Source organism: Centrocercus urophasianus, unplaced genomic scaffold (genome assembly GCF_019232065.1).
Source record: "Centrocercus urophasianus isolate 14NV4802_14NV808 unplaced genomic scaffold, USGS_Curo_1.0 seq_14, whole genome shotgun sequence".
Classification (NCBI taxonomy): domain Eukaryota; kingdom Metazoa; phylum Chordata; class Aves; order Galliformes; family Phasianidae; genus Centrocercus; species Centrocercus urophasianus.
Window position 1 is genome coordinate 8,244,787 of NW_024884586.1, and position 11,790 is coordinate 8,256,576.

Genomic DNA, 11,790 nt, shown 5'->3' on the forward strand with positions numbered 1-11,790 from the left:
CCTACTTATACAGAGCAAAACCAAAGGGGCTGCTGTATTCCTAAGCACTGTGAAGAACACCATGTTTGCATATGTATCAATTCCTGCCAGAAGAATTTATTTTAATGCTTACTAAAAGCATACAAATCCTGTGGGGAAATAACAGCATCTGCTATTTTCAGAAGCAAAACTCTACCTGGTAAAATACAAACTCCCTGTTGTAGGCAGCAGGCTTTTTATTGCCTCTAGAGCCATTTTACATTCTTAGCCTTACACTGCCCTGTAGTGGCAAAGCTAAAATCTGCAGGAATACTGTTTACACAGGATGTTTTAATTTCTGCAATTAGAACTAGTTTGCCCATTACTACGAGGGACAGAAAAAAAACCCTGCAGTGGCATCAAAATGACACAGTTTATCTTTTTCATAGGAAATAAGACAAATCTGTTCATGCCATGAATCTGTTTGTCTCCAAAAACTTTTGGCTGACTCCAACCAAATTTAGCTGCAAAAATGAAGATCTCAAAGATGGCCAGACATCATCAGATTTTTTTTTAAATGGTCTTAAAAACAACTAATGGAAGAGAATGCATGTATTTTCAGCACAGAAGCTGCTAGAAAACAAAGAAACAAACAGAGAAAGTGAACTGATAAATGCCCCAGAACAAAAGTCTCAGCCATATCTCACAATGAACCAACAGCCAGAAATCATCAGAATCCCATGCTGAAGTAGAAATCAGGCTTCATTAGTCTTGGAGCTTGCTACTTAAAGTGAACTTCATTCTTAGATCTGCTATCTCTTACCCCCCAGCTCTCTAAAAATAGTATTCTGAAGATGAAAAATGTCTGGTGTTTTACTTTCTGTACATCTCTACTGGTTTCTGTCTTTCAAGCTGTAACGCATTTGGCAGGGCTCATAGCAGCATAGAATGGACTCAAAAGCTCTAGTACTTCAGGTAGCAAAAATGCATGTATTCAAGTTGATGGCACAGGAAGAGTTGCTTTTAGCTCTCAGAAAGTTAAGACAACTATTCTTATCAACAGAGGCAAAAATAACACAAAATGTTTGCACACAGCAAGCATGTGTTACTCTAATTGTACTTCAGCTGTTTTCAGGAGAGTCTTCTGGCTCTCAGCTAATGCCCTTCAGCTATCTTTGCAATGAGATCAGATAAAGAGGCACTTCAGAACGCAATTCAGTTAATCTCCTTTGGATATCTCCTTTGGTATGAGATGAATGAATGTTGAAAATGGCTGTGCCACTCCATTTCCTGTAGGGAAAGCCTAGATATGGGCATCTTTTTTGTGAAAGTTGAAATTTGAAGATCTCCTGCTACAGCACTAATTATTCATCTCTCAAAGTTCAAACAATGTGAACGGAGTTCATATTCTCAAAGCCAAAGGACTGCTATCTTTTGAAAACTGTGGTGAACTGAGACTGTTCTAACAATGCTAAAATGAGACCTGGTGCCAAACTTGATTGAAAGTTTCTCCGAGTCACTTGAATCATTTTATGATGCATTATTCTTTTTCAGATTCAGCAGGCATAATCAACTTTTGGCCCCAGACAGTATCCTCCAGGCAAGATCTTCTGATAGTTCAGTTTTTAGTGAAATGCAAAATTGATACTGCAAAAGTTTGAGAAATAGATCAACAAACTTCCTCTGACTTGAAAAAACAAAAAAAAAAACAAAAAAAAATTTCCTCCTCTTTTAAAACTCAAGCTCATCTAGGTGGTATATGAATAAGCACAAAACCCATGGTTTTTTAAATGTGCTTTTTAATCATTCAGAGAAAATAAGTTGATTATAAAATGATCCAGAGGGGTATGCAACTTGGAAGAAAGTTCAGTGTAATTTTGTACACAAATAAATAGAGCATTGTTAAAAATAACTAGAGAACATACAGGATACAGTAGGGGGAAAAGCTAAGTTCAAAAACTGTCAAGGAAGATCAGAGTGGTGCATAGTTCCTTTACTTGAGTGCTGTTAGCTTTTTTCTGCTTCATTTTGATGTTAAGCTGATGGCTCTTCTCCTGTGATTTCGAGTGCTCTCATCATTTTCTTCTGTGCTTTGAGACTCACTAGATTCTGAGACTACGCACTGAGTGTCCTGACAGCCACATCTTTCGACATACACATATTTATGTGTAATTGACTTCCCAGAGGGACACTGCAGTTCCACTTCCTTCGTGCTAGTTTCTACTTCCTTGCAGCAGGAACAACTGTGCTCCATAGAACTGGCCTCAACAGAGTACCTGTTAAGATGGAGAAAGGGAACATCATTTTGTGCTAGAAACCAGAATACAAAGGAGAGAGTGCAGAATTCCTGCAAGAAGTTTTGTTCTGTATGCAAAAGAGCCATATTTGGGGCTGATGAACTGTCCTGAACCACAGGGCAGTGGTTATAACAATATGCATTTAAAATTCTGTGCATTTGGATGGGATTTTCTTGTAAAAAAAAAAAATTGTCTAGATCCTACTAAAGAAATGCAATGAGTTCTGGGAGTTCAGTTTCCTCATATTCTTCTCATCATCCCAGCACGATAGATTTTAAACACGCTGGATCAAACAACTAAGGGCAGATGCAGCCCTGAGCTGAGAAAGAAAACTGCTGAGCCTTGTGGCTACAATGCCACCTATAAAGACATCATATCAATCGGCTGTAAGAGGTACAGTTGTATCAGATGAATCCAAGTGTGTATTCCAAGAACCAGTAGCTCCTTCTGTTGCTGTCTCACAGTAGGGTCTTTTTTTTGCAGCATTTTGTCCATCACCAATGCTGACATGCAGAATCTGTTAATATCAGACTTCACCATGAACTCTGTCAAGAGCCATCTTTTTCTTATGCTTGCATGCAGAGGCAGCTCCAGCAGGACTCTAAGACTGTGAGGTATTTGAAAATGCTAATAAAACCATCTGGCTAACTGGAGTTCAATCTCAGAGTAAAACCAGTTTTCTTTCATGTAAGGTACCCAGTGGTACATGCAGCAACAGGCAGCAAGTGACAGTTTATTTGGGAATCTAGAATTATATTATTCTGATGTGTTTTAATAGCTTGATATCGTGTGTCACACTAGCCACTTTCTTGTAGATTTTCAGGGAGTAACATACAATGAAATTACCAGTGCAACTCCTAAGGCATTTGTTTTCTCAATTCTTTACTGTATAAAAATTGTGCATGTTTGAAAAGATACATGCCTATTTCATTTTCTATGTTAATGTATATGTTTATATGCTAACTCTTGAAAGGCAGCTTTTCAGCTTATGAATATCAAGACTGGCTACTCTCTGGTCTCATTCACATTACGGGAAACAATCCATATTCTCTTGCAGTGACTTCTGTCCAAGACAGTCTGACACAAATGAAAGATGAGTCACCTCTTAACATAAATGGAACTTGCCATAGCTGTCCTAATCCCAATGCAATCCAGTACCCTTTTCTGCTTTGTGTTGTGAATCAACTGCTGAGTCAGAGATTTCATGATTTTGTGCCCTTGAGTTTGGGAGTTGATAGTTTTCGTCTTCTGCTACTCTGTAGTCCATCAATTTTTTGTTCCTTTTACATAAACAATGTCAGTTGCAGAATTCAAATCTCATTGTCCAATCAGTTTACTTACAGTGAAAAAGTTCCACATGTTCCTTCACATTCAGTCAGGACAACTCTCTCCAGGGAACGGCAGTTCTTATAGACAATAAAGTCTTCTCTCTCACGGACAAAGCATGGTGTGGGGCTATCCAGAGGTACACCTAAAGGAAAAGATCAGAAAATGCTTTCAGTGAAATAGCTCCATTTTTTCCCTGAAGTTCAGTACACTTGGCTTTGCTAGTGCACTGGAAGAATTGTCTTGAGAAGTCTTTCTGCTTCAGTTTAAACCCTCCCATACAGATTGGGCACTGAATGCTTGGAGTAACAAACATAAACACAGGTGCATCTATGTAAATACAAACATATCAGCCTCTGCATAATAAAATGGGCTGATTTAAGATGAAAATTCGTTTTCTGTACTGTTAATTCAGGTACACCGACATACTTACAGGTTTTGCAACAACCATTAGGTAAGAGTGTAACAGTTCCCTAAAAACAAAAAAAGACAGGAAAAATAGTATTATTTTATTTACCTGTATTAAAGACGTTTTTAGTTCAATAAAAGAGGAGAGCTATTTTTCAATGGCTAGAAATTACTAGCTAAAACTCTAGCACTTATGGGAATAAACAAATGAAATGGTCTATAAAAGACTTGAAATCTATCAATTTTTACTGAGGACTGTAGAAATACAGGTGAAGTTTTGAAGGAAGTCTACAATAACCATCAAACCACTCAAAAAAATCACAGAATATTTTCTCAGAGACTTCTATATTTGTATGGTACATGGTGTTTCTGCCTACTGACTGGACAGCTTGTATTTCTGTGACATTCAAAAAACGTGGTTCTTTTTTAGACACGACCAGTTTTTTTGGCTACTAAGAGAGTTGACAGAAGAATCTTAAACTCTCAGTCACATGTCTTATTTAATACACTCTGTAGGTCTGCACACAGATGAAGCAGAAATCTGTGCCATTGGGACAGAGAAACTTTGGAGAATGATCATCAGAATCAATGAGACATTGTTTAATTAGGTGAATGAACTCAACTGAAGCAATTTATGCATTGAGGGTATGTTTTCCATATGTACTTACAGGTTTGCAGCTCTCCTCATTGAATGCAGGACACATAATTTCAGATGTGGAAGAGATAAGCTGGTTCTGGAGATTTGTACAACTGTAAATGGTGCAGTTGTTGTAAGGATCATTTGTAAACTCTCCAGGCTGCAAGTGAAATACAAAATGTAACAGGAAAAGGTGAAGGGAGCTCAGAATGAAACGGTTCTCTCCTCTGAAAATGACTTTCTTACTGTTTCTCAGTTAGGTTAACAGCAATTTTGAATACAGAATTTTGTGTACATTTCAGTATGCCACAAGTGGAGAGAATCTTCAGTTTTACATGAAAAAAACAGCACTTACAGCACTTAAAGTACATTAACAATACTGGCAAAGTCATTCATGCCTATGAATTTTGCTTAGGGAAACCTAAATAGGGACAATAAGATTATTTCATATACAGGCTTTTCTAACATTTCTTCAGTATACAGAAACTAAATAATAGAGAAAATTTCAAGCTTCTAATCACCAATAAATAAATAAATAAACAAACAATACAAAAACCTTTCCATGATATTACTGTCTTGTCATTCCACAAAAAGGCTTTCAGAAAATTTGATTTCATTAATCCTTCAGGCCAAGATACTGTAGATTGTCTTTGCTTTAGGTATGTTGTTGATATTTCAGATGTGAAGTTACATAAAGCCTTATCTTTGAAAAAAGAACATTCACAAATTTGGTAGAGAAGTAACATGTAGAGCATACTTACATTCAATACGAGACTGGAACCATGTGATGTATGTATAATACACTTTGTCTGCACACATTTTCCACAACATTCACCTTCTACTTGTTTCAGTTCATATCCCTACATAGTAAAATCAGATTGAAATAACAGCAGTGATAGATGTACTGTGGAAAAATAATTGAAAACATACCAACCCATGAATTGCTTATGCCTTGAAGCATACTCTAGAATGGTTACAATGGTTAAAAGGCTACAGATGGAATAAACTAAAGACTTTGGTAAGTATGCCTAAAAACTAAGTATCATTCCATTAAGTGCACTGCTTCAGACATTTCTTAGCTAATCCTCCCAAGGTGAACTGTTGGTTATACTATCAAGCTACACAAAATAGATAGCTCAAGAACAGTCAGTGTCCATGCTGTAGCTGGATTCTCACTTTCTGCCCCCCATACATAATAGATGCAACTCATTGATCACAATGTTTTTTATGGACATGGATATTATGTTTGTTAATTTTGTTAGTTTTACATTCATCACTTACTGGTTCACAGTGTGTGTTGCATGGAATGTGTTCACAGGAGATGACATTCAGTTGAGTGCTGATGTTAACTTCATTAGTGCAGAAGCAATTGTGACACTTATCAACAAAGACTGAGGAATTAGGCTATAAATTTAAAGAAACAAAGTTTCATATATTAATGAGATATGGCATGTAACAGACATTTTTTATTTCCCAAAAAACCTCTAAACCAAACCATGGAATAGGAATTTATCATGAACATCACTGGAAATATATTCGTCTAGTTGTTTATGAAGACAGTATAAATAATATTGAATTAAACTTCATATGTGTTTATTGAACTCCTATATAGCAAAGATAAACTCAGGTATTAAAAGCTAAGGAGTCATATAAACACATGTAAGAAAATAGTTACTAGACCATAAAGAAATCATTAGGGATCTATGTCTGCTCAGAGTAATCTTTCTTTACAAATAATTTCTGAAAGCATTAAAATTAAAATTGAAATGAAGTACTGACAGTAAGCATGGATTGACTTTCTAAAATGCATAAACACTTCACTCTAAAGCCAAATCTAGCTCTGATACTGACATTTAAAAACAACTCTCTATTCACAGCAACCTTTTCAAAAAATATTTAAACACTGTTGAGCTGAAAAATCCCTGAAGAAAATTGAAAATTTCTAAAATATTGCTGGATAAACTTCCTTATAGCACTTCTGTTAAAGTATGCTGAATGGTCTTTTAAGCATTCTCAGAAGGCTATTGAAATAGTCTTAACTTACCAAGAACTCAGCATTCTGATGTACACAAACATTCTTGGGAACTGTTAACAAGAAAGGAGATAGGCAGTTACATCAGAGAAAAAAAGTCCTTACTCCACTCTAGTCACACTCATTTCTTCCACAGTGAATTGCAACGCTCATGTTCAAATACATTGGTTATTCCACATTTCTGGTAGCAGATGTGGTGTACATAAAGTAAAAGAACAAATACTTAATGAGCAACAAGGGAGGAACCTTTAATCCAATTCACATAGTCCAGTTCCTAGCCAATAATGTCCATGTAACAGTTACAAGAAGTTCCTTGTATCAATTATCAACAATCTATCTTCTCCTAGATGCATTAACAAGGACATTTTGCTAGGTTAAGCTGAGATCACAATCTCCGTTAATTCTATAGCAGTTTCTACAGGCACCTACAAGCAGGAAAAACTTCAGTTGAACTCTAATTACACAGTTGTAATACCACAATATTACTAAAAAAAAGTTAATAGTAACCAATTCATGGAATCTGACTGCTTTCATTAGGGTACTGCATGCAGTCTCATTAAATCTAATACTAAATTACATAATATATAATGCTAATCATTTAAAACACATTTCCAAAGGACTTACCACACTGGTATACAGGACAGCACTCATCACTGGGAATATAAGACTGAACTTCAAATCCCTGCGTACACTTGAGGGGTTCAGTTGTGCACAAACTTGTGTTGCATTCTGGAAAAAAAAAAAAAAAAAAAAAAAAAGGAATAACCCAGAAATTACATTAAATCACAGGTAAGAAAAGGTATCTCTCAGAATCCCCATTTAAGCAATATTTCCTTGCTAATAAATATTCCAGACCCTCCCCAAAGAAACAAATTACACATGGAAGATGCATTTTTCCTAGTGAATCCAGGCATCCGGCACTGGATGGGGAACTACACTCTTTTTTTTTTTTCCCTAGTACATAATTACCAAGTGTAAGAAAAGTATCACAACTCTTTGCTAAGAAATCGTGGGTGACAATTACACTACTCTCTCTCCAAGAGTGTAGGCAATTGTTGCAAAATGAAAACCATACAGCCACAGAGAATTCTGCAATCCGACTGAATTTTACTTGAAAAAAAATCTGATTCTAAATTCAAGAACTGTAGATGCAGTTAAGTTGAATCCCAGAACAGAAAATTCCATGTTGTGTCACAGCATTATTAAATTCACTATTTATTTATTTTTTTAATTTTATTTAACATTGGACAAACAGATTTAAGAAAACATATTTCTTGGCTCCCTACTTCATGTCTTCAACGCTTACCTAAGCTCTTTTCCTTTCTGTTCCTAAAGAATAGAGAAAGACTAGAAACAAAAGCATTAACTCACTGCAAGTGACAATGGGGCAGCAGGAATCTTCAGAGTTGACTTCAGTGACTTCATAGAAGCCTTTCCCAGAACAACTCCTGATATTTTGTTCAGGACATGTGTGAGGTTCACATACAATGCCATTTCCACCTTCCAGGCAAACACAGTCCTGGCAGTCTACTATAAACTTTTCTCCAAACTGTCATTAAAGAAAATAAAGTGAATGATTGCATAAAGAACAACAATGAAAACAGCAATGAAAAGCTGGGGAACCACAAAACTGCACCAGGCTACTTTCTTCTCCCCATACCCAACCTCGCCTTGAAATACAAAAGCAAATGGCAGCATACCTCTCTTGGTATCAGATCCAATCCAACACAGCCTGTGAGAATATCAAAATAAATTTGATTACTACTCAAATAGCAGTAGACATCTTCACTATATGTTGTATGAATACAGTGTATGAATACCACATACAGTCAGATCTATGTTGAATGCATCAGAACAAAATAAAGAGGAAACAAATAAGTACCCAACTGAAGTAGTAAAACTCACCACAGGTATTTACACAGACATCCACACCAGAGTCATACAGCATTGTACCATTAGGACAGAAACAGCCTTCCACTTGTTTAACTGAAGTTTCATTATGTGTACTGCATGAGACAAAATGTTCAGAGGAAAACCTTTACTATCACAGGCATACAGAGGAAGGTTAAGCTGAATAACTATTAACTGAAAATACAGGTGCAAATAATTTGTACTTCTGAGATTTAGAAGTTGCCATTGTTTGCATTTGGTTTAGTTGAACAACATAAAAAGTACAGGCATCTGCATTCAGGATCAAGAGAATAGTGGTAACAAATGAAATAGTCAGTGACAGGAGGTTGGTTGATTTCTCTCAGCAACATATGCTTCAAATATGGCTGAACACTTGTATGAGATGTAACTAAAAGTGGAGGAATTCTTTACCTTGATTTGCAGGTTGTCTCTTGAATAGGACCACATGCTCTATATTCCTTATGTTTGGAACATTCATAAGCTGGAATGGGAGAATAAAAAAGAGGAAGAGCTCAATAAGAATATCATACAAAGTTCTCATGACCTTATGGCAAGGAATTAAACATTAAGTACTCATTTTCCTATGTACGCTTGACAACCTTAAGAAGCAAAGAGGTTAAATAGATATCAGACTCAAGCAATTTTACCACACAGCACCATTGTTTACATTCAAGGAGATAAAGCCAGGAAACTACATCTTGATTACAATTTTGTCATAATTGAGATCTCTTTTGTATAAGTTCTTAAAGGGACATGTATTCCTACCCTCCCATTCTCTTTTGATTACACTAAATAAATGAGTCATCTGCCAATATCTGCAAAATACACAGTTGACTGTGTGAAAAAAAGAGACATATCTACTAATACAGATCTTTCAGACACAGTAAATGGATGTGTATTTTTGCAGGCTCATTTATTACTTCTATTGTTAAAAATACACCTGAAAATAACTTGAAGAAATTATTTATAGGTGTGATTTATTCATGTCTTAATTGCTCAGAAAGAAATATAACCTATCATTAAGGCATTATTATAGAATGGTTTGGGTTGGAGGGACTCGTTAAGATTATGTAGTCCAATTCCCTGACATGGGCAGGTACGTTTTTCACTAGATGACACTGTCCTGTTAAACACAGCTTTGACCACTTTCAACGATAGTGCAACCACAACTTTTCTGGGTAGCCTGATCCACTATCTCACCATACTAATCATTAAACATTTCTTCCCTCTTTACACTCTATACACTCTATACAGTCTATACACTGTATACAATCTACAGCTACCCTCTTTCAGTTTAAAATTACTGTGCCTTTTATTCTTGCCAATTATTGTGTTACTACAGGCGTTGGTAGAAACTCTTTCCCCATCTTTCTTATTCACTGTCTTTATTTATTGAAAGGCTGCAATAAGGTCTCCCCACTGCCTTCTTCTTCTGGCTGAACAACCCCAGTTCTCTCAGACTCTCTACACAAAAGAGGTGCTCCAACCCTCTGATCATTTTTGCAACTTTCCTCGGATGCACTCTACCACACCCATATCTTTCACATACAAGCACTCCAGGACTGGACACAGTACTGCAGGTGCAGAATTCCATCACCTAGTCTGTAGTGATATTGACAATTTTGTTCTGACCCAGGTACAGGACATTGCACTTGGCCTCAGTAGATTTCATGGGCCCACATCTTAAGCAGGTTAGGGTCTATCTGGATGGCATATCAACTGCATCACTCCCTTGGTATCACCTGCAAACTTACTGAGGGTGCACTCAATCCCACTATCGATGCCATCGATTAGCATTGGTCCTTTTCCTAACTACCATGACTTTTCAAATCTGATGGTGTGGGTTAGCAGCTCCATCAGCGAGTTCCCTTTGGGATACTCTTTGTCAGGTCTCATGGACTTGTGTATGTTCCAGTTCATCAGACGGTCTCACATCTGCTCTTCTATCACAATGGGAAGGACTTTGATAACCCAGTCCCTGCTTGTCTGGACTTGAGATATGTGGCAAGGATGATTACCAGAGAAAAGTGAGGCTTTTCTGACTAGCAATACCTGTAGAAGCCCATCTTATCATTTTTCACATTCCTTGCTAAATTCAGCTCTAATTATCCGTTAGCTTTCCTGATTCCATCCAGACACTGTCCCTGTATTCTTCCCAGGACACATGACATCAGTTTCACTGCCTATGCATTTCCTATTTGCATAACAGTTCAATAAGAAGACATACATCCCAAAAGATGCCATTCGTTGTTGGAAAGCCTTGGTTGCTGGAGCTCCATAGTGGCTGGTTCTATGCAGATCCCTGTGAACTGATAGCTGGGGCAGCCAGCACTCCCATACTCTCACTTGGCCCTCTCCTTAGACCTGCTGTGTGCCAGCCAGCCCCTCCACACACACAGCCCAAGGAGGGCAGTGACTTGGAAAGCTCCTCAGATGCCCTCCAGGCACCCTGCAAGCATCAGCAGCTACTGTTGCTGCTAGCACCAGCTTCCTGTGGTTTAAACTGAAATAGCTGAAATAAAAGTTCAATACAAGATTCCCTTAACAGTTCAAGATAAATGGCCAAATACTTACAGCAAACACCGTTGGTATGACTTCTCCAGTCAATGCAGACATTTTGATCGGCACAGACAGCTGCATAGATCTGCAGACTTGAGCATTCCAGGTCTAAGTCGGGAAGCATACAGCTATCAAAAACACAAGCTGCGTAGTACTTATCAGGCTTAACAACTGCATGGCACTTCTCAAACACACTAAAAATAGAAAAGTACATCATTATTAGTTACTGAATTATACATGATTTCTCCAATGTGCTAAGCATGTTATATTGTGGTAAAAGTGACACTTCAGGAGATGTGAACCAGGATTATTATTGACAGATTTCCACTAAGAGCATCTGACTAGACTGCAACCTTCCAACGTATTTTACAATATTCTCCTCTCATCTACAATACACCCATGCACCAATATTTTCACTCCAGAAGCTACATGAATATTATGAAGTATAGTCATTAGCTAGTTTTCACTTTTTAATTCTGACACTAGGTTCAAAAAACTAAGATTTTTTTTCAGTTGGTCTCTTTGCTGCTCAGAGAACATGGACAAAGACCACTCAACCAGGGTGGAAGGCAGCACAAAAGAATGTAAGAGCATCAAGGCTAGTGTAGCAGCCAGAGGGTTGTGAGTAAAATCTGTCAGCAAAGGATGACATCTTAAAATGG

General features: G+C 37.2%; 1 protein-coding gene across 1 annotated transcript in view; it reads right to left on the reverse strand.

The window, feature by feature from the left end:
- Positions 1-1,737: 1,737 nt before the first annotated feature.
- The window catches only part of MUC2 (mucin 2, oligomeric mucus/gel-forming), a 75,301-nt gene continuing 65,248 nt past the window's right edge, over positions 1,738-11,790 (reverse strand). The window contains exons 32-44 of the mRNA XM_042815066.1: positions 11,144-11,322; positions 8,981-9,050; positions 8,564-8,664; positions 8,359-8,390; positions 8,030-8,207; positions 7,283-7,387; positions 6,671-6,711; positions 5,908-6,030; positions 5,388-5,486; positions 4,658-4,786; positions 4,015-4,054; positions 3,597-3,726; positions 1,738-2,234 (exon numbers count right to left, since the gene is read on the reverse strand). Coding sequence (XP_042671000.1) covers positions 1,982-2,234; positions 3,597-3,726; positions 4,015-4,054; positions 4,658-4,786; positions 5,388-5,486; positions 5,908-6,030; positions 6,671-6,711; positions 7,283-7,387; positions 8,030-8,207; positions 8,359-8,390; positions 8,564-8,664; positions 8,981-9,050; positions 11,144-11,322 — 1,480 coding nt within the window. The 3' untranslated portion in view covers positions 1,738-1,981. The remainder of the gene's footprint in view (positions 2,235-3,596; positions 3,727-4,014; positions 4,055-4,657; positions 4,787-5,387; positions 5,487-5,907; positions 6,031-6,670; positions 6,712-7,282; positions 7,388-8,029; positions 8,208-8,358; positions 8,391-8,563; positions 8,665-8,980; positions 9,051-11,143; positions 11,323-11,790) is intronic.